The 26,377-nt window shown below is 40.3% G+C and overlaps 1 protein-coding gene across 8 annotated transcripts in view; it reads right to left on the bottom strand.

The window, feature by feature from the left end:
* Positions 1-26,377, bottom strand: part of DYNC1I1 (dynein cytoplasmic 1 intermediate chain 1) — a 188,842-nt gene that overhangs the window by 45,704 nt on the left and 116,761 nt on the right. For all 8 annotated transcript variants that reach the window (XM_084510209.1, XM_084510213.1, XM_084510210.1 and 5 more), the window contains 2 exons: positions 6,485-6,631; positions 2,155-2,268 (listed from right to left, as the gene is read on the bottom strand). In XM_084510209.1, coding sequence (XP_084366335.1) covers positions 2,155-2,268; positions 6,485-6,631 — 261 coding nt within the window. The remainder of the gene's footprint in view (positions 1-2,154; positions 2,269-6,484; positions 6,632-26,377) is intronic.

Here is a 26,377-nt window from a genome sequence, read left to right as displayed (position 1 = left end):
TTTTTTTCTAGCTATATTTCAAAGTAAATCAGTATGCCCGTTTTGCTATTGCAAGTACAACCAGCGTGAGCAGTTTGCGGCTGTTGCAAGATGTGTCTGTCTGCTTTGAGCAGATTTTTGCACAACCCTAAGCTTTTTGGTTGTGCAGCCTAAATGGTGTAACCCAAGAATCCACAAAGGGGCTGGATGATTTACCAATTTTCATTTGCAGCTATTTAAGTGCGTATGTTTTCTATGTTTAAAATGCCTAGCCTGCTACTCTTCTCGCAGTAAAGACTGCAGCATTTTTATCAGAAGGGATTTTTGCTGTAGCTAAAGAAAGTGGGTGTCCCTGTGGGAGGGGAGGGCTGCAAATCCATAGAGAAACTCTTGCTTGATTTATATTTTTCTTTCAAATATACTTGCTTCTATTAAAAAGGCAAAATAAGATGTGGAAAATGCATTCGCAGAGCACCTGCGGGCCGTATATCTCTGCAAAAATCTTCTGGGGTGAGGTCATCATTTAGTGTCTCTTTAGATACGTCCAGATACTGTGGTGGACTCTCTCCTCCCAGTGCCTACATGGTGGCTGTACATGAGTTCTCTGGATCTGTGTCTTTGGAAAGTTTCATACTGACACAAATCAGCAACACTCTACTCCTCCCAGTTTAAAGCTATGGCATATAGCTTGACGTCAAGTCCCAGGCCTTGCTTTTCAAGATCACCATGAGCCATGCACCAGATTTCAGCGTAATGCGGGGTGTGTTCCCAGCCTTGCTGAAAGCCAGTTTTGGATCTGGGAAATTCCATCTGAGTGATGAAGCTCTGGAACTGAGATGTTCACAAATCGCTCACTCGAAATCTAGTGCTCCAGGAAGTGAACACATACGGGTGGGATTTAGCTTTGCCATGTTTAAGTGAGAAATGGGGCAAGGGATTCAGGTGCCTAAACACAGATGTCTGGACCATTTTAGATGCCTCCACTTTTATTCCAGAATTGCAGTGGTTTCTCATGGTTTCAGGGCACAAATACCAGACCCATAATGTTGTCTCAGAGGAGCGTGAGCAACAAGATCTAACTTTGAAGTTGGCCTCTGAGTAGTTGATTAGATGGGATGACTTCCAGAACCAACTTACAGTCTCAAATATGACAGTTCTGTAACCCAGAATATCTAAAATGGTATTTCACACTGGGATGGGAGGAACTGTCCTCTGTAAGTGCCTAGTCTCTCTTTGCATTAACTGTAAAAGGAACTCAAATGACTAGCTTGGACCTGACATGGACCTTGAAACAGATGAGGGTAGGAGAGAGGAGTCCCACATTCTGTGTCAACACTGAAAAGCAAATAACACAAGAGTAATTGCACATTAATGCATGATTAATGGAATCATTAAAAGGAGTTTCTACTCAGCATTTTGAAACAAGATCAGATCCTACGATGTTTAATAAAAACAGCAATAAAATATTTTTTTTCTAAGAAAAAGGAAGTAAAAAATGAATGATGGGTTGGAACAGAAAATGTACTACTCCAAAAGATAACACTTTAAAGATGATTTCCATAGAGCATTTTCAGCATCAGATTCTTTGTTTAGTTTCCATTATTATAATCACCAGTGGTTTGGACAATTTTCTTGGATTTCCTTTCATTTCTGATACAAAGGGGAGAGGGGAGGGGAGGTAGACAATAGCAATAAACATTCCAGAGGGGGGAGTTAGCTCTGAAACTTTTGATTTGCATTGTTTTTTCCTTTGGCTACTGAAAGCAGGCAACAAACTAAGCTTTCTGACTTTTGTGCCTTGGAAATGAATGCCTAGGGTATGTTCAGCAGCAGTGCAATCTAGTCCATATTTGTTAAACAATGCTGTAGAGTAAGTACAATTTATACCACAGGCGACTTCTGTAATTACTGTGCTTTAAAACGGATTATTTCATTTTCACTTGAAACTGACCTATGTATTAACGTATTACAATAATTACATGATTTGTGGTAAAGGAAATGGGTTTTGGCTCTTAGCAGAGACTGCTGGAAGCAAGCTGTACTCTTTCAAGTGCATCCATTGGTTTTAGTTTGTATAGGATGTGAGGTTTGGCTTTTAGGAGCTATGTTCCATTAAGCAGGTATCCTGCTCTACCGAAGCTGCTTTTTTTCCTGTATAGGTGAAAACAAACCCACCTGTGGAGTTGAGAGCATGTCCAGGCTCCAGGAGCACATTTTGCCATCCGTGGAGACGGTAATGAGATTGTGTGCGTTCTGTGTTCCGACTACATTGACACAATACACGGGGTGCTGGAAACACATTAACACTGGAAATCAGAGAGACATTCTCACATCTTCAACAACACATTTTTACTATTTCTTATGTCATTGTAAAGAATGATTAAGTAGTCACATAATGCCTAGAAAACACAGGACTCAGCTTTCATGAGATACAAATTTAATTTTTTTTTTTTAATTTAATTTTTAGGCATGTTATGGAGGTGGAAACGTTTTCAAAGTTTCATTTTCTTCACCATAAAACAACTCAGCTGAGTAATGCTGTGAAAATACTGAATTATGTGGATGAGATTTCACCCACAGGGACGTGTATTATTCTGCTGATGGCTTCTGACATTGAAAATAACTGGCAGAAAAAGGCAAATTGTCCAAATGGAATCAAAATGAAAACTTTATTGTAGAAAGCAGCTGTGTAAAACTTGAACTTTTCCAGAATTTGGCTTGCGTGCTAAATATTTGCAAATGTACTTCCACAGAAAAATGTGAACTAGTCCATCAGCATTCTCCAGTATTGGCCAATATAACTTTTTTTTAGACCTGTCATTACAAATGTAGAGTGGCTAAATTTGGGGTATTACACCTGGTTCGTCACATTGTTGGTCCACAGAGGCTGAATTCCGCTTAGCATGCAATAATGAAACTTGGTCTGTTCATTTTCCAAGAAACCTGGTAACGTTTTGAGCCTAAAGTGTCATCTGATATCTGATGGTGACATATGAGGGATGGTCCAAGTTCAGCCATCTCCACAGTGAATAATCAATCAGACTGAACAATGAAATTTAATTTCCTTTGACCAGTACAAGTGATAGTGATGAATTAAGGGTAAGACATACACACCAAAGAAAAACTGTGATGCTCTGCCTCTTGTGCAGGTCAATAGAAGATTTCTGTCTCCAAGAAAAAAAAAAAAAAAAAAAAAAAAAAAAAGCTTTTCATTAATATTTTCCTTATTTAAAGAAAATTGGGACCAAACTTACAATAGATCCCTACGTAGCTTTTAAGGGAACTCCATGTAGGGTTGAAACCTAGCGTTTGGTCCTACAGAAATGAATGACAGAACTAGCACTTATTTAAAATTCCTTGATGCTGGTCACCTCCGCAGCTAGTAATGAAAGGCAGAAATCTTCAAAGCACTGGCCAGCGGCCAGGTTCGATGTCAGAGCGGGCCCAGTAAATGTCCCTTCCTCTAAGTGCAGAAAGGGCACATCTGAATGCACAGTGAGTGTGTGCATGTGCTGAAGATGGACTCGTTGGCCACTGCTCCTGAAATGGTGCCTTTGCTCGGACATCACCTGTACACACCAGAGAGTGCTAAATCATCACAAGCTCCACTCTAAATACTGGTTTTTCTCTCTCTCAGGATTGTTATGGAGCTGGTTTCCCCCAGACCATCAAATGGACATCAGATCATCCACGGGACCCCAAATTGTTCCTCTCATGCATCTCATGTTATTCCACTCCTACGACGGACTAGTGGTGAGCTAATTACCACGGTGCTTAATATGATTAGTGCATACTGATGTGTGAAATTAGCACAGTCCTGTTTCTTAATGGATGTTTGACCTCCAGAAGGCCAGTGGGGACAGAAGGGGTGGGAGGGAGCTAATGCAACCAGCGTTGCAGCTCGAATATTTAGGGGGAAGGCAGAAAGCGAGCCATGTCATTCCAGCAGCACCTCTGTGTGCCAGGTCTGGCTTTAATCAAGGTTGCCAACCATCAATTTCATGCACAATAAAGCTCACGGCAGAAATGAAAAGACCTAAGGAGAATGGATGAAAAAGACAACCAACTGTATGTAACAGAAAGTCTAAACAGGCTCCTTCCTTTCAAAGGGTCGCTGCCAGCTTGCTTTTATTTATTTTGGAAATGAAATCATCATGCAACAGGGTTTTGTCCTAATTAAAATTTCCTGTTGTCCCAAGTGCAGATGTGTGGTGGGTGTGAAAGGAAATTAGTGAGTAAGCTGTGGGTAGAATTCTCTTTCCTGGTGAATCGAAGCAGCAGTCAGTGAGACTAAACTGCAGAAAGGTTTAAGTCAGAGATAGCACCGTACCTATCTGTTTCAAATGAACAAAGTGAGAGAAAGAAAAGAGAAAAATCAAAATTTTCACATCTGGCATAAGTACAAATCAAAAACTGACTATTCAACTCATTTAACTAGCAGTGCACAAAGTAACATTGCCACAGCAGAGTTGTCTTAATTTAATCCTTTTACTTGGTAGCTAGGATTCAAGCCAGCCTTTTGCAACCAAGACTTCATTTGCAGTCTATGTAAGTGATTTCTATATATGAACATAAAGTAAGCACTCTTTTCTTGTAAAATCTGATCACTCCTTACAAACATCATGCTTCCTCATGTTATACTGTATAAACACTTATTTATACTAATCCACGACTGCACATAAAGTGTGCATCCACAACAGAAAGTAATTTATTTTTATTTGTCAGAAACAAAACATCACATATTGTCCTATTGCAATAATAAACCCATTTTAATACATAATTCCAGGAGGTACAATTTTGTCTTAGACATTTTTGAGTGTAAACAAATTACTTCCCATTAATCTTTTCTTTTCCACTAGATTTTGAGTCCCAGTTGTTCAATTTTCAGTGATAGTCAGTTTCTTGCCATTAGTTTTCTGGTCTACTACATCTCTAAATTGCACTTCCAGGAGAGACTATTTCCTTTCATGGAGATTGAACACCATTACTGGTGATAAAATGAGCAAAAACATTAGGGAAATGAAAAGCAATGTTGAAGTTGCAACCCATGGCACAGATCATTAGCTTATTACATCAACATTCATGATAGTGGAAATTTAGGGAAAAATATTTGTACCGCCTGGCCCACTAAGCATGTCTGTGCACACCTGTCATTTTTTAATATGAGAGGCATGCCATCATAATACTGGCCCCACATCAAATCTTTTGCTTTAATTCATATGACATGGCTTTTAGACATTGTCTTTTAACTCCAGGGATTATGTTGTCACAGTCAAGTAAAAGCTGAACCTTGATCTGCAAATTCCAAAGATAAGAATCACACAACTGCAGAAGCTGGAGGTGCAAAAGATCTATCACTTTGTCTGATCCTCCTTTCTGCTAGAACAAGATTATTATCTTTCGGACTGCTTTGTGTAGTTCAGTTTCTTATGTTTCAGGAAATCTTGCATATTTTACCATATTCTTATATAATTACATTTTTTTCCTCTTTTCAGCTTATGTTTTTTTTTCCACTTCCCACTCAGGTATGGTCCCAAGGCCGGTCCCAAGATGAGATACGTTTACCATACACAGAGTAAACCTTCCAGCTCATACAAATTGTCGGAGTCCAAACTCTCAAAGAAGAGAGCTCAAGGATGCTCAGCACCTCAGGGCAGGATGGACTGGAGCTCAGCAGTACAGTAGGTTGAGGACACTTTAGTAGGCCATCTAGACTTTTCTCTTTCTCCAGCACAATATGGGTATTTTGCAGTGTAAGAGCATCTTCTACTACAGATACAATCTTTTTACCGTGGCGAAACTCTTCCTTCTCAAGCATTTTGTACTGCTCTGCCTGTTTACCTCCCAAACATCACCAGAGTCCTGCCTGTGCCATCATCACTCTATCTGCAGATATGTTTGTGTGTTGGCAAAATGCACTTCCATGTCACTCTGTTGAAACAAACTGCCCCTCGCTGTGCAAGCTCTGCCCTATGGTCCTGTCTGGAATAGGAGATTTATGTATTTCTCTACTGGAAAACAGAAGCAAACTGCCTCACAATCTTCAAAGGCACAACTTGCCAGACTCAGTTAGATCACTGTGGGTGCCTAACCTGTTTCAAGAGACAAACTCTTGTACAAATAGAGAATAATAAATGATTCAAATTGTCTGTCGTGCTGGACTGACAAACACACAGTCCCTGTAGTAACCTGGCTCTCTCGCACAGGCAATGGAGAGCAATACTCACAGTGCCACTGTGGTGGCACACAGGGGTCTCACTCAAGTGTTGTAACTGCTCCTGCCCTCTTCCTTGGAAAGGAGGATAATCTCCTGACCTGACCATGTGAAGTGTGATGGCTTAACTCAGTAGGTGATTGTACATCTCCTAATTTATTTTTTTCCCTTCAAGGGCCAAAATTCTCTTTGCATCTGTGTGGCTACCAGCATTATAGACACAAGTAGATATCCCCCCTTCCCTGCTGACTAATTCCTCTAAGGAAAGGATGAGGTGATTTTTAGCCTTACCGTGTGAGCAGCAGCAGATAAAGGAGTTCTCTGAACTGGAGTCCGCCTGTGACTGCGATTATCCCACAACACGATTTGGCCAGAGTATGTTCCACCAACAACCAGGTTTGGGTGAAAGCGGGCAAAACAGACAGACATCACAGATGACTGGAGTAAAACAGGTAGAAAAGAAGAGAGGGGTTAGATGGCCAGTCATATTCAGTAATCCTTAAAGAAGCACGTTGTACTTAGTTTTTTGTACTTTAGAAATTAGCGCATGACTCCTATTTGCATTCCTTGCACACCAATAATTCTGCTAAAGCTAATAGGACACATGCAAGGAACTAATTTTGAGCCTCCGATGTGTAGTTCCATCAGTCCTAGGAAAAATAGGAACCATAGGATAAGTTTTAGAGTGGTACCTGAGATATTCTCTCCTTAACAGTGATAGGAAAGTGCTCCATTTCCTTTCCAAAAGTGAGAACTTCAAGCGACCAGATGTCAAACCAACAGAGGCTCCTGGCCCACAATTTCTCAGCAGGGAGACTGCTTTCTCTATTGCTCTTCCAACTTTTAACTCTCAAACAATTTGAGGTGAGTCTGTGAGAGGCCCTCCAAAGTGCACCTCGAGGTGTGCTGCCTCGAGAGCACTGGCTGACAAGCAGAGTCTCATTGTTGGATCAATGTCTGATTTCTCTGCTACAGAAAAGCCCTTCTCTAAGGGACTCACACTTTCCTTTACACTGGTTGAGCAGAAGTGAATTCTTCATCATTTTAATGACAGCTGAGTTGCCTTTGCACATTTTCTTTAACTGGGAATGCTGAGGAGCCAGACTGGTGTAACAGTTGCCATCTGGTAGGGTGCTCCACAAGTCAGTATGAAGATTGGTATCTGTCCCAGTTACCTCCTTCAAGTCTCTTTAAAATAACATACAAATTCTGAAGTCCTTTAGGGAACAGTCCCCAGAACCTTCATGTGCCAACATGCTACAGCCAACAGCAACAATCAGTAACTCCTTCAGTCTTCCCTTCTCTTTTTAAGGAATTATTTTCCATTTTTATATAATTGGACCTGGTTTTGTCTCTGTTTTATGTAAATTGGAAAGCAAAAGTTACAGTATTCATATAATTTCCAGAGAATTCACATACTAATAAGGACAGTTTGCAAACAGAAGCAAATGTCATTTTTCCATGGGAAGTTTCAGTGATGCTTACAAGCCACAAAGCAAGACTTTAACTTCTGTGGCAATTGCAGTCAGAAAGTTAAATTCACTGTTAGTGGTCACATTCTTAAAATTTCATTTTCTGACTGTTTCCAACCAGTGTTGGTAACAAATCTTTGTTATAGCTCAATGACTGGATATTCTGAAGTGGTGATATTCCTATTCCATTTAATTCAGTGACAAAGGGTTAACTGTATTACTGCATTTCAGTTGCATGAAAAGCATTGCAGACATTTAAGTAAACTTTGTTGAACTGAGAACACAGGAGCTGCCAGACTGAACTAGACCCAGTGTCTACCTAGCTGAAGATCCTGTCTCTGGCAAGAGTAGACGGAGTTATAAAACTTTGACGTGGGCAGATGTGTGGTCATCTTGCTTTCCTATGCCTCATCATGATTTCTAGCACCTAGAGACTGGTTTCAGCTCTTACACCAGAGATTTAATAGCCTTTCCAATAGGGTTGGAATTAATTATGCTAACTCTTGATGTTTATAACTAGGTTAATAAGAATAAAACAAAATGTGCTGTTTAAATAGCTTTTACTGAATTCATGTGGCTGGCTGATATCCACTGTTTAAAGCCAGATCTTTTGCTAAAATAACCTAGCAGAAATGCTTACATCATACAGCAATATATTCAACCTGTATTTTTGACCCAGTAAAGTCAAGAATAATAAAATCACCAAGATGATGACATAAGTTGCCACTACCTTTTTCTTTCCCATTTTCTCTGAATTTTCAAGGGTGTTAATTTGACATCTTTGATCCCTTCTCTTGTCTACTAAAGCTTTTCATACATTTCTCTGATGTTATATAGTCTAGTATCTAGTGACTAGATGATTCATATATATAATTGTCTGTTTCAGTTCATATCTAAGCACTTAAATGCAATAATATACTACGGTCAGCTGCAGCAACAAATGGTAGGTCCCAACCACCACTTCCAAAAGACCTATTAGCTTTACAGATAAGAAAAAGAAAACAACACACCTTTGATTAACAGTACTTGGGTACTGCTAAGAGGGACTTAAAACTCAGCTACAATGCAGCTGCCATCCGGTTTCCACAGAACCCCCATACATTATAATTAAAACGACCCTACAGCACATGTTCTACATTTTATCTCTTTGTTTAATGGCTTCATGAGTTGTTTTAATCAACCCCGCTCATTCCTTATAACTAAGCTGACAGATATTCTTACATGAAGTGAAATAGCCAGATGATTCTAAAATAGTACAGCTACACCGCTGTGTACACCCCACAGCAGCTACAAGGCTCCACATATATTTTAAGAAACCCCAATTCAAACAGTCATTCCACAACAAAGTTCTCAGTTTGTCTGAAACAAACTTTTGGGAGACTCTGAAGCCTGGCAAAGTAGCCAAGTGGACAGTGTATTTTTAAATGCTGTGTTTTCATGGTTAGAATGTTTTTGAATTCAGAATCCCAGAATACAGTCGAATGGTCAGGATATAAACTGCTAGAGTGTGTTTTTCATAAAGTTCAAAAATAACCTACAGACATGACACGGACCTAAGCCCTCTGTACTGCTTCTAGTTTTACTTGTTCCAAAGTTACTTGCATTCTTCAGCTGATGAAATGTGCACATCCTTTTAATTATGGCAATATTATTTTTCTACCGAGGAAAAACTTCTGTCAGATATTAGAATTTAACAATTTAAGGACTCTACTCCATAGCACTTAATAAAGTGATTATTTTCTTAAAGTTAATGGCAGTACTCAGATGAGTAAGGGCTGTAAGATCCAGCCCATTAATTTAAGAACTTTAAAAGCATTAATTTCTTAGCTTTAATGGGAAAGAGCGGCAGACAGGTCTCCAGTCTGTCTGAGCAGCTCTGTGCTCAGGGAGAGCAGCAGAAACCATTCCCTGTAAGCCTCTTCTGCCTCCAGGCTGCGTCTTGATGCAGATTCAGGCAGTCTTGTTCCCCTAAAACAGAGTTTTGCCATTGACTTCAAAGGGGGAAGAACCAACACATGGTAGGGTTATAAAATGACAGCGTATCCTTCTTTGTACTTCTTCCACACCTTTCTAGGGAAATCTCACAGCACTTTCCAGTAACAGTAAAGCTTCCCAGGTTTTCAACAGGCTATATTTTACCTGCTGTATATGTGTAGGTAACGTATTGCAAAGGACAGAAGCAGCTGGTTTCACAGTATATGGCCACAATGCATAAAGAAATTTAAGAGGGGCCATGTCAGAAGGGAATTCCTCTGGGAGTTTTGTGTCCACAGTATAAAAGCAGCGTGTAGAACAGGGGGTAAACAGCATGGTCTTTTTGTGGGTACCACAGAATATCTGTCTGCAAGTTGTCATCAGCACCCTCCAGAGCCCAGAAACCCCCAGTGCTTGGTCACCTTCATTTTTCTGAACTGCTTTGTGCAGTGAATCATGTCATTATTCCCTTTAGCTTAACACTCTGGTGTTTTCTCCCTCTATGCAAATGTAGTCTACTGGGTTTAGCTTTCTCTGCCTCTCCTTAGCCTTCCCAACATCCCTGCCAGAGTTCTTCTGGCACTTCTGGCTTTGTGATTTTCCACCCAGCTTTTCTACTCCTTTATCTAGCGATGGCTTCCCGGTGGGTGCCACCATGCTTGTGCTGCTGCCTGTCTGCAGGGGTGAGCCGCTCTCACACAACCCAACAAGCAGGTCTGAGTTAGCTCCAGGTCAGAGTAATGTTTGGGCAGAAGGAGAGCCAGGCCCTGCTGATACACTTGAGATTGTTGCTGGGCAAAGAGGTGATCCCACCTCCCAAGTGCTAAAGCTTCTGCTCCCAGCTGTGACACTGAGCTTTGAAAACGTAGCTTAGGAAATGGATCATGGCATGGCCCTGTTCTTTCTCTCAGCAGAGAGAAAGCTGTTCTCAGAAAAATAAATGTTGTCCATCCCTTCCAGAGGCTTGCAGCTGGCGGGAACAAAGCAGTGTGTCCCAGTGGCCTTCGTGGGCAGTTGTCTCACCCTGTATGGGGAGAAGTGGTGGTGTGGTGGCTTTGTTCAGCCACCTTCGCCTCCTCCCACCATGCCGATGCACTCGATTGAAACAGGCCCCAAGCCCTCTTCAAGTGGCTGGCAGAGCTGTTTTTTATTTTCGAAGCTTAATCCAGCCCAGATTTGGATTAATGATGGCACATCCCTTCAACCACAGATACACATGCTCAGGACAGACAGTCATTTAGATTTTCCTTACTGAGAAGCCTGACCTCAGTACCCACATCTGATGTGTGCAAGGCCCCAGAGATTCAGCCGTCTGTGCTCGTGTCCATAGATTCGGATGGCACTCTGCCCAGCCACCAGTTGAACAAGTTCACAAGGACCTGGGTGCTAAACAATGACTTTAAATAGCCAACAACTACTGCATTCAGCGAGACCTCTTCTGCAGGAAACCACCCCCGTAGGCAGCGCTGCCATACTGGTGCCATATGACTACACTTGACACCAGATGGATCTCCAGACAATACTTTGTCAGTGGGAAGAAGAGACCGGAGGAGTTCACAGGCATTTCTAGGCTCCAAAACATCAGGTTACATTGCAGCAGGCACTCAGGAAACTCCTGGGTAGATTTTCTAGCTGAGCAAACACATGTGAAAGAGCGCTGCAGTCTGTGGCACGCTACTACAGGTCAGTCTAACACAGACAACAGTAGGCAATAAAATTAACTGCAGCCGAGCGCTGCAAAGCCTGTGATGAAGAAGCAGATCAAGCTTCAGGGAATTAGCTTTGAGGGACAGAGAGTACAGGGACAAAGCTGTGGTACTGTTGTTAGCAAGAACCATGCAAAAGTGCCAAACCCATAGTACTTTATATAAAGGAACTGAAGAATAGGGACTGAAGCTCTGACCACCTATGCCTCCTCTCCTGAGAAATAAATAAAGACAATAATTTACAATATTTACATATTTTACTCCTAATCCTTTGCTCCCACAACTGCTCATCAACAAGAGCATTTGAAGAGTCCAAGCAGAGTCCCTCCAAGAGTTGCCACATCTTCTGACCAGGCAATCAGGAGACTGTCTTCTCATGCCTACATGAGGAGACACTACACACACTTATATATGACCCTAGGACAGATATAGATGATACACCTCAACTTCACAGGTGGATTAAAATCATCATCTAGAAACAAGGCAGGAACTGAGATACTAAATAAAGTCATTTTTTCTTGTCATACCAAGGACTGAGAATCAGAGTGGAAAAGCAGCGGTATCAGATCAGAACACGGGTTCCTCTTTTTAGCATCCTATTACCATGAAAGAAGGTGTGAGATACCTTGAAAGAGACAATTCTCAGTTGACTTTGCCCTCTCTACTGAGATACATGGATTTGTACACTGACATGACGACTACCTTCCCTCCAGGAGTCTTACATATTTTTAGTGTCAGCTATTATAATTCTGGATATTTTGGTTTCACATAAATGTCCAAGTATAATTATGAGATAATAAGCAAACAGTGGAGAGGATAATAACGCAAATAAAATTGTGTTTCCCAGTTAAGTTTGAAAAGTTACCTAAGACATGATTTCTGTGTATAGAAACCTTTAACAAAGAGATTAATTCTAAATTCCAAGGGCCTTCAATTCCAAGATATTCTGTATTACTTCCCCTGACTCTCTTCCTATTGAACTATGAAATAGCATCTGAAAGATCTTGTGCTAGATATTATCTGTGGTACCACATAAAATTTGGCTTCTAATAAAAATAAAATAAAAGCAGTTGACATCCTTCACATGTTTAAAAAAAAAAAAATAAAACCAAAGAAACACTTCTTCAAACCAAATGTCAAAATCCTGTTTAATTAAAAAAAGGAAGTTTATACTTGGTTATGGTGTGTGTTGACATCTATCCCTTTGATTTACAAGAGTATGGACTGGAAAGAACAGATTGCTTTATTCAAGGGAAAGAAAAGAGGGAGGGGGGCCCAGTGTGACAGGAAAGAGTGTAGGCTGTATTAACTTCAGTGCTTGTTAAAACATGAAGGATTAATGGTAGAAAGGGAGGGAAGAATTGTGAATGTCTCCAGTTTAGGATCTTCAAAAATGTTTGGGGATTCTAAGAATGTCTCACCCGACCACATGAAAGCTGCACAGAGAGACGCAGCCACACGACTGCTCTAAATCCAAAGCTGGTATTGCTCCACTTATACCATCAAACCGATAGAGCTGAAATGTAGCCACAAATTAAATTTATTTTTATTGAAAAAGTACTAAGTCCTTAAAAAAGAAGGGAAAGAGTAGGTCAGGAAACACAGCTCCTTCTTAGCTGAGTTTACAGGGTAGGTAAGTCTGACATCTAACCTCAGTGCTGACATCTGAGCATTGCAGCAGAATAAGAGCACTCTGCCTGAGTCTGCAGAAAGGCAACATCAAGCCTCTTGCCTGCCTTTTTCAGCAGGGCAGAAAGCTGAACCTTTTACTTTCATCTCTGTAACTGCAGGTTCAGCCTGTGTAACTACAAGAATAAAATAATCAGAACAAAGTCCTCAAGCTGCCTTGCCAAAAGGAAATCTGCACTTCAGCTCTTTTGGAAAGTGTATTTGCTAATACTGTTCATTCAGTGGTGTTGCGATGACTCAGAAAAGTAGGGAGACTTTTTGCTGTATTGAAAAAGCAAATAAACATGCTACTATTCAAATGTGATATGGGGGGATTCTGCCTGTGTTTATCCATGACTGCAACAACAAATCAGTTTGATAATCCTCAATTACTACATATACATGCAAGCCTAAGAATAGAGCCTTTACTGAATATCATACTTTATTAGAGCAAGGATGAAAGAATTAAAGCATGGAGAAATAAGAAGCACATGAAATTTTTGTTGTTGTTGTTTTTCCCAAAATTGCAGGGTCAAATCCTTAATGTCTGTATGCATGTGCATTAAATGGAGAGGAAAGCACTTCCTTGGCTCGCCTGTTTATTTAGGCAATGATACTCTGACAGTTATACATCTGCACTCTTAATTATTTTGATGAAATTATCCACAAGTCTTTAGTGAAGGGTCTGAGATTGCTTTGTTACAATGGGTTTGTAACAAATGTCTTTCAAAGGTATCTCAATCTGGTTAAGGCCTCTAGGATCTAACACATAATAGCATTACATGAACATTTTTCTTGGCACACAGGTCTGAAATGCCACTTGGTAAGAAGCAGTTCTTACTCTGAAGAATGTTTGGTTGCCTTCTGAAAATATGTGTCTGGTGGCAGAATTTTCCTATCACCTAAAAGAAATCCTTTAGAAATAAGTCATCATGTACCTGAGACAAACAACAGAAGTTGTCTGGTGTGTTTGAATTTCTACTGACACTTTTGATTGTAGTGATTGCTGTTTCCATACAGTGGGAAATTCCAAGAGATTTTAAATATTAAAATCTTTGGTGAATTGCAGCTTGTGTAATTTTCTAGTGATGAAACCTCCTTAACGTTGTGCTCATACTTACTGTTACTCGCTTTGGCTTCTGTTTGAAAAAACATCTCAAACACAAAAGGTGTCCATCCACTGGTTGGTGACACAAGATATTTATTTAGGTTCTGCAAGTGCTCTGGCAAATCCCATTGCCTGCCTTTCTCCTTGTCTTTAGGCACCTAACCACATTTGCAAATCTGGATCATAATCATTGGAATATAAATCAATGTCTTAACAGTTTCTGCCTGTCAGTGGCCAAAATTCAGATTCACCAACAATCAATCCCCAACTATATTCCATTGTTAATTCAGGGCAAGATGCGAGTCTTTTATTTTCTACTTGTACACTCTGCTATGGAGAAAGTACACAGTTTTCCTTTCAACAGTAAGTAATGTCAGGTTATAATTGTCAGCCATTTTTTTTTTTTTTTTTTTAAATCAGTAAAGGACTTATTGGACTCAACATTGAATATGAAAGGACTGTTTATAACACAGATAGCTACCCCAAGGAAAAAATCTCAACCAAACCATGAACTCTTGTCTTTCTCTAATAATGACCACCCTCCCAGGGAAGTGGCTGCATATTAGCTCAGTTGGGTTTGGATTTCATCTGGTTCAGAAGATCAGTAAAATAAGTTACAATGAACTGTCTGCAGTAATTCATAAGGGGACAATAACTGAAGTCAAACAAAACATTTTACATTTGACTTTTCAACTCCATTGAAATGCTTAATTCTCCATTCCCCTCAGACTCTAAAGAAGTATGCTTAAGGACATGGTTTTTGCACAATTTTATGGATGGTTCAACTAAGACTCCAGCAACAACTGTGGCAAATATCCCTAATGCTATACACTGTCTTGAAAACTATACCCTATGTACAGGCTGCTGTGTATATATTAAATCTATTGTAAGTACATGCTGATAATATAATAAAGAATGAAAACTGATGCTTTCCAGATTCCTTTTCATTCTCTTTAGCACTCCTATTGGCAAGCAGGGCAGAGAGATTGCAGTGTTCAGTGCCAGATGGTTCTGAAAAAGGCAGTGTGTTAAGTATAGGACAAGTTTTCAAAAGCCATCTCCATCTGCGTAGCCTTAAAGCACAGTTTGCATTTCCACGCATTATTATTCATGTGTGTGGATGGCAGAATAGAGAAAGATAAGATAAAGAAAAGAGTCCATGGTGGAATAAATAAATAAATAAATAAATAAAATAAAAGGAAGAGTTTAGTTTAGCCTATTTTGGTTGATACTCATTATCTTATCCTAGTGGTTTTGGAGTGGAACAGTATTTTAAGCACTGCAAAATGAATGAGAGGGCTTGAAAAACACATACACAAAATAGCACACAAACCAAAACCTCCAAAGTGCTGCAGCTAGGCAACTCCAGGCAAAAGTATCTGCCAAGCTGAAGTGACTTCTATCTTGCAAACGCCTGGAGAACTTGGCTGGGAAGGACAAGTTCAGGAGTTCTGGTCACTTTTTCTGAATTACTTCTGAATACTCTCTACTATAAAACACAGATATACCCTTGGCAGCTCAGCCCCCTGCTCACAAGGTGTCCCAGCTGCCAGGCTAAAGACTCCAGCTTCTTGCTGCTCCATGCTTCCTTTCCCCAGAGGCTGGTTTCTGCTGGGGCCACAGCCTGGCTGCAGCAGCAAGCTCGAGGATCCCAGTCCAGGGTACTCCCCATCTTGCACTATTCAAAAGCAGAAGAGAACCCCCGGAGAGTGAGGTATGGGCTAGGTTTGCCAGGCATCCTGTTGCCCTAAAAGGGCAGACTGTACCAGGATGTCCATTTCCAGAAATTTCTGGCCAAAAAAAAAAAAAAAGGTGCCACCGGATAAATATCAGTTATTCCTATGCTTTCCTATTAGCATCATCTCAGCGATACGGATGGCCTAAGTAGGTTAGGTTCAGCCCTGTCCCAGCAATGTTTTGCCTAAGCAACAGTTTATTTGCTCATACAGTTTGTTCAAGTCCGCCCCTGTGCCTAACTCTCAGGATGGATAAAGAGACTTTAAGCATCTTTCAATGTTATTTTTTATTAAAATTAATAAAAACTGATACAAAACACTTTGGAGGCAATGGAAGGGTTCCTCCCCTCTAGTCTTCATGTGGACCAGATTGCATCCTAAGCCACTGACCTCTTGTACAACTGTAGCAAATAAAACTGCTCTTGATGTCTGCCAGCTCATCCTTTAATGTATTCTGGATTCTCCTCCTCACAGAGAAAGCAAAACAAATGATCACTTGATGGCAAGTTCTGGAAATGCCAGATTTGGGCTTCGCAGAGCACACAGAGGTAGCAAACTCCAGACATGGAGAACAGGAATAGAAATGAGTTGTTCTTGAGCTGTGGTGGCAACTTGGTGGTTTCTGTGTCAGCAGTTCCCCAAACCACACACGCGATCAAACTACACAAAGCCAGAGATGGCTTAGAAGCCACTACAAATGCTGCAAGAACAGTTCCCTACAACTCATCCTGCGAAGCTGAGCATCACAGTCACAGCTCCTTACAAGAGAGCTGCAAGTTAATCTCAAATTGCAAATTAATCTCAAGTGCAGCACTCTGCCTGCTCTCTCCACCCCACCAAATGCACAGGTCACGAATACACAAACACAGCCAGAAGGCTGAATGCACCACACCAAGAGAACTTGAGGGCCCCAGCTGAGGGAGGAACTTCTCTATATACTTAAGTCCATCTTAGCTCGTAAGGATGTTTATCCATGAACTTCACTGTAGATAATTCTTCTAAGTCCCTTGTGACTTCAGTGACTCTAAAGCCCACTCAGAGACAAGCACATTGGTAAGTGCTTTCCTAAACAGCTTTTCTTCATTAGGGACTTCAGAGAGCCAGTGACATCCTTTCAGGAGGAAGAAAAGAGGCTCTCACATTCATCTGATCCCTGTACGATTCTCTAAAATTAGAGACAGTCGAGGCCCAGCTGACTTCTGCACAACGTCAGAGCTACAGAGAGGGGAAAGGGAGCATGAAACATCAGAGACAGAATCATTCAGTTGTCAAGGGTGGAAGGCACCTCTGGAAGTTGTCTGGTCCAAGCCCTTGTCCAGAACAGGGTCACCTAGAGCAGGCTGCCCAGGACTGCATCCACTCCGGCTTTAATTCCTGCCATGGATGGAGACCCAATGACCTCTGTAGGCAACCTGTGCCAGTGCTCAGTCACTCTCACAGTGAAGGATTTTTTTCTTATGTTTAAAAACAATTTCATGCATTTTGAATTGTACCTGCTGCCTCTTGTCCTATCACTGGCACTGGCTCCATCTCTTTAAACCCCCACTGGACACACTGATAAGATACACCCAAGCCTTCTTTTCTGCATGCCAACAGCCCCAGCTCTCTCAGCCTCTCCTCATATAAGAGATGCTCCAGTCCCTTTATCATTTTTGTGGTCCTTTGCTGGATTTGCTCCAGTGTGTCCACGTCCCTGTTGCACTGGGGAGCCCAGAACCAAACAAATCTGGACCCCTCTCACTTCTCAAAGATACTACAAGTCTTTGCCTGAGTGGAGCTTTGCCCAACCCTGGAGATAAGTCACTTATTTTTCCAGCTTAAGGCTATCAGGTAACTTCAGCAGGAAGTCCTAAGGGAGCAAAGGGACAACAGTAAGTCTTATTTTACTTGTTCTTAAGCAATTGGCATTTTGTACTCTGCAGTCTATGTCACTTGGGCAAACTTCTATCAGTTCATTGTCAAAATAATTACAGTAATCTTTTCTTATCTTTTTGATTTAATTGTAGCTTCTGCTGAAGACTGACAGGCTATTATATTTGCCCAAATCCATCACTTTCACTGATGTATCATTTATACGTAGTGTCACTGCATAATTGGAAATAATTGAAAATTAATTAAACATTGCACATAGATATGAGGATTGAGACTGAGAGGCACAGATAAACAGCTATCTAGGGGAAATGCAGAAGACACCATAGGCAAGTCTATGTTTAAGAACGAGGGTGAGAGCAGTTGCTTCTGCACTGCTCCTGTCTCCTACAGGAAATTCCTGTACCAATTCTGATTTTAAGTAGCTCGGCTCTGCACCAAGCAGAGCATTAGGGAGCAGCTAAGGCCGTGTAGACTACACGACAAGACTACATCCCATTATACACCCTATTTGTAATCCCCCCTTTGCCAAACACACCTTAGTTTCAGGAAATTTCATGCCCCACTTTCCTCCCCTGCAAGGTCCCGCTGTTTGGTTGACCCATACAACGAATCACGAAATTTCCACAAAACACTTCACACTGGCACTTGTTTCTAAGAAGGGCTCATTTCTTACAGTTACCATTATAGTGACAGCAAATACAGCATCATTATGCAGAGCAGTGCTCATACAGTAAGAATTATCAAGTGGGCTGACGGAGACTCCCCTTTTTGCTGGCTTCCAGAAGACTCTGCCCCATGTGAGAAGTCTTCCAAGGATAATATCGGTATCACAGCCAGCCAGCACGTGCTTCTACTTTCCCTTTGTGGGAAGCATGGAGCGTTAATCATCATTAAATCGATGTTGCCTGTATACAAAAGTTCTTTTCAGGGAACTACTTGTCAGTAACCCAGCCATGGGGGCAGAGGGCAGAAAACTGTTGATTTTAGACCTAAGGCAGAGGACAGTTGCATCCCAGGCTGTAATGACAGACTCCTTGGTTTGTGGAGCCTTTCACAGCACTTTAAAAGAGTAGCTGTTTTATATTTTGTGCCAGGTAACACAGAAAGAGGCTTCACTCCTCACATAGAGCTCCCACAGAGACAAAAATCATGAGGTGAAATAATTTTCTTGAATTTGGACCAAATGTACTCTTCGTTGCAAGTAGCCTGCACTGAGAACAGTTAGAGAACCCAAACAGAAAAGTCATGCCTATGGCTGTTTATCTATCATTTGCAGTGCAGCTAGGGAATTGCATGGTATTTTATATCCTTTATGGAAAAAATTCTGTGGAAGGATCCCTGTTACTTAGTGATTTCACATCTGATCCCGCATTTCTTGTGCACCCCAAACTCATTCAGCACTGGGAGTTTCAGATATACATAAAATGTAATGGTTGCATCAACAAAGGAAAGTTATGTTCTTTTTTCTCTTCCTTTCTCAAAATATTTTACACCAGGTCATGTTAAAATGTAACCATATCAACAACTACTAAACTATAAAACACCCTCAGGAACAATTGCAGGATTAGGTGATTTTTTTTCCCCCCCAGGATTTTGGGATAGTATGACAAATTTGCATTTTTTATCAACAGACTTTTCCAAAATTTTCAGTTGAACGAATAATGTCATGTGTTTGTGAGTATCAATAATCTAAGCCATCTGCAAAGGAATGGTTTTGCAAAGGCATCTCTTTCAGGACACTGTGGATTTTGTCACTGCTTGAGGTTTTGGCAAACCATCAATATCACTATAATTTTCTCTTATGAAATATAGTTTTTGACTGAGATCTTTTTTTTTTTTTTTTTTCCCTTAGCTAGCTAAAGTTTAAAAATACTGCATGTCTAACTCCGCAAATTCAAAGGTTAGGTTTTCTGCAAGTTGCATTATATTTAAATATTGTGTATTAGATGCCAGTAATTCAGAAAGGTACAATGAAAGTTATCAGTGAAATAGAGAGACTTAAAAAAAAAAACCAAAAACAAAAAACAACAAACAGAATGCCTGCTGTATCAAGAGTACCCAACACTTGATATTTGTGTTTTGTTTTTGTCTCTTGTATTTGGTCTGAAAGGAAGAATGTGTGAAATTGAAGAAGAGAAATAGCATATTTAAGTACAGATACATTACAAATCACTACTTTAAAATATACATAAAGCCTAACACTATAGCTAGTAGTGACAGCATATCATTTAAATGTATGACACTCTACCCCCTCCAAAAAAAGGCTTAGAAGCAGGATCCGCCTAAAATTTTCTATCCAAAAAAAAATCTCACAAATTTGTCACTTCCTGATTATTTGATTCATAATTGAAATCTTAGTTTCAAACAAGGATGATCTATGATAAGCACTGCTCTAAGCGAAGGAGCATTCTGTTGCTAACAGACTTTGTATGTGTAAATACAGTCCTTGAGTAATTCAGAATGTTAATTACTAATAGGGAAACTGCACCCACCTTTTGTATGAGCAGTCATTTCACAGACTGATGGGATATGGCATACAATTATGTTGTTAAAATGCACACACTGGCTTTGATGGGAGTGTTGCTTTTCTGCACAAGATAACAATAGATCAAAGTCATCATGGAAAAAACAGCTTTGCTAAGGGTTAGGAAAGATAAAGGTGAATCCAAGGGAAGGCATACAACTCTGTGGACCCAATTCACATCCCTTCTATCTAAATACTGATGCTTAGCTTCTCTCCAAAAAAGGTTTCCTTCTCCCAGTCCTAATATAAAAAATAGTAAGATTTGGTTTTGTGTGGAAACAAAGTCAGTTTTAAGAGAGATTAGTATTAAAAGGCTACGTGGAAAACATGGCATGCTTTTTTTTGAGCTGCACATGCCAGCAGATACCCCATTAACAGCTGTAGCATTTCAGCAATAAAGCAGGACTCGGGGCTCACCTGGGGCATTTCGTGCTGGCGATCTCAGGACTGGATAAGACTGTGGCACTCAGGACAGAGCATACACTTCCAGCTTCTTTTCTGTCCTCCCCCAGTGATGTCTCTGAGTGCAGTAGCATCTGGGAGACAGGAGACTGTCTCTTGTATGTTTAGTCCTGTTTGGCTCCTCTACATACTGGCTGAAGGCAACTCTCTTCTCTCACCTGAGAGCATGAGAAGCTTTTTCCAAAGACTACATTCATCCTTTGGTTGTGTGGGTGTAACTTCTACTGACTCACACACAATCTCTCTACAAGTACTGGAACAGCAATCTCAGGCCAAACAATAGTTATTTTTAATCACCAAAGGCTAGAAGTGGTGTAAACTCCAATGAGCTGAAAACAGGAGGAAGAACCTAAAACAAAAGCCTAAGAGGACAAACATGGGCTCTTGTTTACTGAAATCCTCACAGCACAAACTCTGCTCTGCACTCCTGTGTTCCAGTCTGGACAAACACAACAGGACAGAGAAAACAAAACAAAACAGAACAAAACAAAAAATATTTATTGTTTTTATTTTTATTCTTTAAAGTAAGAATAAATATATCCTTCTATCACTAGCTGTAGTTAAAACCGTTCTTCCCAACAGGACAGTTAGAAATTTCCCCAAATTTAAATGCAAAATGGTGCACCTATTCATCTGCGTGAATTATTACAGTGTGCTGATGACTGTGGACACGAGTGTAACAGCAACGATGTGTTTTGCAGAACAGGTAGATAAGAGCTCTACAAAAGTCATCCTACCAACAGTACACAGCAGGAAATGAAATGGAAAACAAAAACAAAACAAAACAAAACAAAACAACCCTTCTATATCTATGAAGAAGCTTGATTCCATTTTCAGCTCTTTTTGGTATGTATTACAGAAATTCTCCACCAAATTTGGATTCCTGGGCCCTGGAGCACTACCAGTATGAGAGGTGTCCCAGCATCTTCACAGGCAGACGTTCAGAGGTCCACTTACCAGAGAACTGCTACAAAACCAGGCAGATTGCACTTCACATTTAGGATCATAGGCTCACAGGATAATTCGGCTTAAAAAAATCTCAGGAGATCTCTAGTCCAACATCCTGCACAAAGCAGGGTCAGCTGTGAGATCAGACCAAGTTGCTCTGGGCTTCATCCAGCCTTGAAGAGACAACAGTGGAGGCTGCACAACCTCTGGACTACCTGCTTCAGTGCTTGACTGTCCTCATGGGGAAAGAGTTTTAGCTTACACACAATCTGAACCTCTTTTCTTCCATTGATTCTTGTTCTCCTACTGTGTACCAAGTTTCAGTGATAATTCATCAAACCCACTCTGTAAACGTTTGTTGATGAAAAAGCCTTTTCCAAAGTAGCATCTTTCCAAAGGCATCTAAATCCCACGTGAAACGTAGGTAGCAGGAACAAACTGAGTAAATCTTTGTGGAAAAACACCAATATAATTATCACCAAAAATCCTTAGGTTTTAAATATTCCAAGCATACCCCCTTAACAATTATATTTGTTGTAATACTTTCATAATTTTAGAGTTGCGGAGGGACTGACCTCTGGCTTGGCCTCCACAGAGAAGGAAACTCAAGGGCTGGAGGAGAAGGAGGATATTAGTCATACATGCTGTTACCTCAGCCTGCTCCACACATGAGCCTCGTGGATTTGGGCACTCAGCACCTTTAGGAGGCAGGCTGCTGGAGCAAAAAGCACATCTGAAGGAATTTATGTTGATTTTGAAAGAGCAGACAACAACAAAGGAACCAAATCAGGAAAAAAAAAGGCAACTCTGGCCAATATCAGCCACTAAATACAGCCCTTCACTTACCTCAGTGCATCTAATTCTAAGATACACATTTCTGACTCCATCCATTCAGTTGAAAAGGGAAAGACCACACCAGCATAAGCAATGAAGAGTGGTCAAACACATAACTTAATGACAGTGTATAGAAGCCACTACAAAAAAGCCAGGGGAGAATGAAACATTTTGTGGTGCGGTTGAGTGGCTGATTTCTGTACCCAATCCACCAATATTTTCCAAGCATGGACAGCTTTTCTTGAAATTAAAATAGAAAACACAAGTCCCATATACCGCAAAAAAAAAAAAAAAAAAAAAAGCCCTGACAGTTTAGTAATGAGATGGAACCAACCAAGTAAATCTGACTGCATGGCGTTTTAGGAAAAGGACAGAAATAGCTGCAGCTATTAAAAGTGATATACTGCTGAAATCTTTTTGTGATTATGCTAAAAGTCGATCTGACTCCTTGAGAGAGCTCTTAAATGGTTACTGCTTCCTTAAATGAAAGCTACTTCACATATGCTCTCCTTCCTCAAAAATACGCTGAATGGAGTTACTTCTAAGTGTCAGCTTTGTACTTCTCACTGCACTTTAGAGACATTTGCAAAAGACATAGCTGAGAAGGAGGAAATTAATATATCAGGAAATAATATAAAATAAATCAAAATGATGTAGTCTTTTATTCTTTTTCTTGTCGCTTCCAGCATCACAGTGGTTGTAAGAAAGCAGGGCTCATTAACCTTTCCAAACAGAATGCAGAGTCCTCCACATGAAAAAGTAAGATTCAAATTGGTTTATTTGCATGACACAAATGTCTTCAGCTGCATTGCTCTACCCCTCCTTCTACGAAATGATGGATGTTTGAAGCTGAGGTCCAGATACCTCAGCCAACTTTAATAACCCCTCTTCAGCTCCAGAAGAAAGGAAATGGTTTGTAATACCTTACAGTCCCCTAGAACCACTGATTATTTCTTTCTCTTTTGTCTTCCATCCCTGCAGACCAGCTCTAATCCAAAAGCTAGCAAATCTGGTATAACAGCAGCACTGTACCCACGCTTATAGGCCCTGCCAAGAGGGAGAGTATAATAGCTCAAACTTCAGCTAGCTTTTTAGGGCAAAGACAGCTGGAGTTCTCATTTGCCTCACTCCACCAGAGATGTTGATGCAAACTTTTAGATATTTTAGGATAGTTTGGCTTAGAAAGTTTGGCTTAGATCAGCCTCCCAGGAAATTGGAGCAACATCATGGGAGGAGATGACCGGTAGTACATAAACAAGGAGCACTGTACTACAAATAATCCCCATAATCAATGGGTAACGTAAATTTTTATTTTATTTTATTTCTAGGGAAAAAACACAAAAGAGACATGTAAGCACTTACTAAGAGAGTAAGTTCTTCTATCAACCGGTAGTACAGGAACAATCACACCCCAGGCCAGCCTCGTGCATTGCATAAATCGATATAGGATTGAGCATATGTTGAGTCATATCATCAATAACCCTGCCATACTATTTTCGTCACCCTCATCTAAACGCAGACCAACAGTAGCTGAGAGAAGCAGTGTGAACTACTGCTTAAAATTCCCCCACCAAACGGAGGGAGAGTCAATGTGATTTCCATGTCTTTGCTGGAATTCATTGCCTCTCTGGATACTGCCAAACCAACCCAACCAGGCATGACTCATCCACAGGGTTTCATAAAGTGCTTCTGAAAGGGTTGGTTTTTGCTTTTGGAATGCACTGCATTACACCAAGAGGTTGTGATGCTCCAGCGTGCGGGAAGAGGACATCCCTGACTTTTCCCTACAAGGAAATTCCCAATCTGCACTCTGCAGCATTAATGACATGCTCAGTTTATTCCTTGCTACCTAGGGAAAGCATCGAGCATCCATTCCTTTGGCAAATGATATCACCCTTCTACTTTGATTATGCTTCCGAGACAACATTTTTTTGCTTGCATAGGAAAACAAATGAACAAATTGCCCAATCCCGCACTCTTCCTTGCTTTCCCATTTCTAACCCTGTGGTAAAGAGATGTATGATGAGCTATAGAGGAAAAAATCTGTGGGACTCCCAGCTAAAATACTGGCAGCACATCACTGGGTAAAGTAGAAATATAAAAAGCTGAAGAAGGGCAAAAATAAAATGAGTAGAAGTAGAAGAAGAAAGGAAATATTCCACAAGATGAAAGAGTAGAAACCAATAGGACTGTTTTGTTTAGAAAGGATTTGATAGATCATATGACAATTCACATGAATTAATGAGTAAGATAAACAAGTCCAGTTGGCTGATAGTAATTTTTTCCCTTAATACATACTAACTAGAATTAAAGCCAGTATTTGTGGCACAGCATATTGTAGCACTACAAAATTTACTAACACCTACGCAGCATTAATGAGCCCGATATGACTTCAAATTGGGCAAGAATTTTGTAACAGTAACATCATTATTGACAACAGCTAAGATAAACATTTAGAGAATACATCATCCCTCACATTTAAGGACTGAAATCAATCATTTTGCTGACTAGAGTTAGGAAAAAAAATATCATAGTCAATAGATTTTTGTATCATTGCCTGCCATGGCTGATAGATAGCTTCAGTAGAAGCCTGTAGGTTCTAGCATCTTTCAGTGAAGGCACTAGAAAAACCTGTCTGTTGGTCTGATTATGACATTTTCAATAATCCTATGTAACACTACAGTAAGTCAGGAAGAGTTAAAGAAAATTAAGACACTCCTTGGTAATCAACTTGTTTAAATCTTTGTAATATCCCAGGAAACAGAAAGAACATTATGGTTCCTAGATTCAAGAATTTACTAAATGTGCACAAGGAAGTAATATTACCTAAATTTCTATCTGCTGAAGTTCACTCAACTCTTTAACTGTCCAGAGGTGTTTCACATATCTTTTCCTATTGATGTTACCAGAACTCGTGTGGTAGAATTTCTTAGACCTTTTTGAGAAATGGCTTCATAAACCTTTTTATTGATTTGGCTTCACAGAAGGGGTGAAGTTCCTCAACATGTCACATCTGAAATGACTTTCTACTTGTTTGTATCTCACTCTGAGCCCAAGAACTGAAGGGCAAAGATTAGTCACATTCACATAGTGTTTATTCAGACCACATTTTTATGGAAACTCTTTGGAAAAGAAACCAGAGATCTATTGTGAAAATGTGCTAAACGTAATGTGTGTTTGTCATACCTGTGCAACCTAGCTGTAACAATAATGTGCATGTTCATCACAGCTGCTGGGCTGCACTGTTAAAAAGTCATGTATTGCTAAAGAAAAATCGGGCATGTCTCACAGAAGACCTAGAGAAATGACTGAATCGATGGAATGTTTCTCTTGCAAAATAGTAATATAAATGACATGGGGCTAACTAATGATACAGTTGGTTTCTACTAACTAACAGAATAACTGAATAACTTTGGGCTAAGATATTTTTTTCTCATTTTCCATCTGAGTCAGTTAGCACAAAGCCTTTGTTCAAGAGACCAACACTCAATGCATTTTGCTTCCCCATTTAATCTCATGCAGGTAATCCCATCCATACGGAGATGCAGAAGATATTCCACGTCAGAAGCCTGAAAATGGTAATTCAAACATGGTTCCAGCTCCTAATGAACTCATAAAGCAAATTAGCTAAGGAGAGTTTGACCAAGAAAAGAAATATTTCCCATGAACACAAGAACTGATTTCATTACACTGAAATATGATTAGTCCAGGATGCATGGTGCCATGTGTGCTACATGTGTAGAAAGCACAGTGCCACATGTGTCTCAAAATTCATATGCTTTATGGTTCTCATGCTAAAATTCAGGACACGCAACTTAATAGAGGAATTACACAGAAGCCCGACAAATGCAAACCTCTACCCATCACTTTGCCCTACGTG

This window comes from Aythya ferina (assembly GCF_964211825.1).
Source record: "Aythya ferina genome assembly, chromosome: 2".
NCBI classification, from domain to species: Eukaryota; Metazoa; Chordata; class Aves; order Anseriformes; family Anatidae; genus Aythya; species Aythya ferina.
This window is presented reverse-complemented; position numbering and strand designations above follow the sequence as displayed.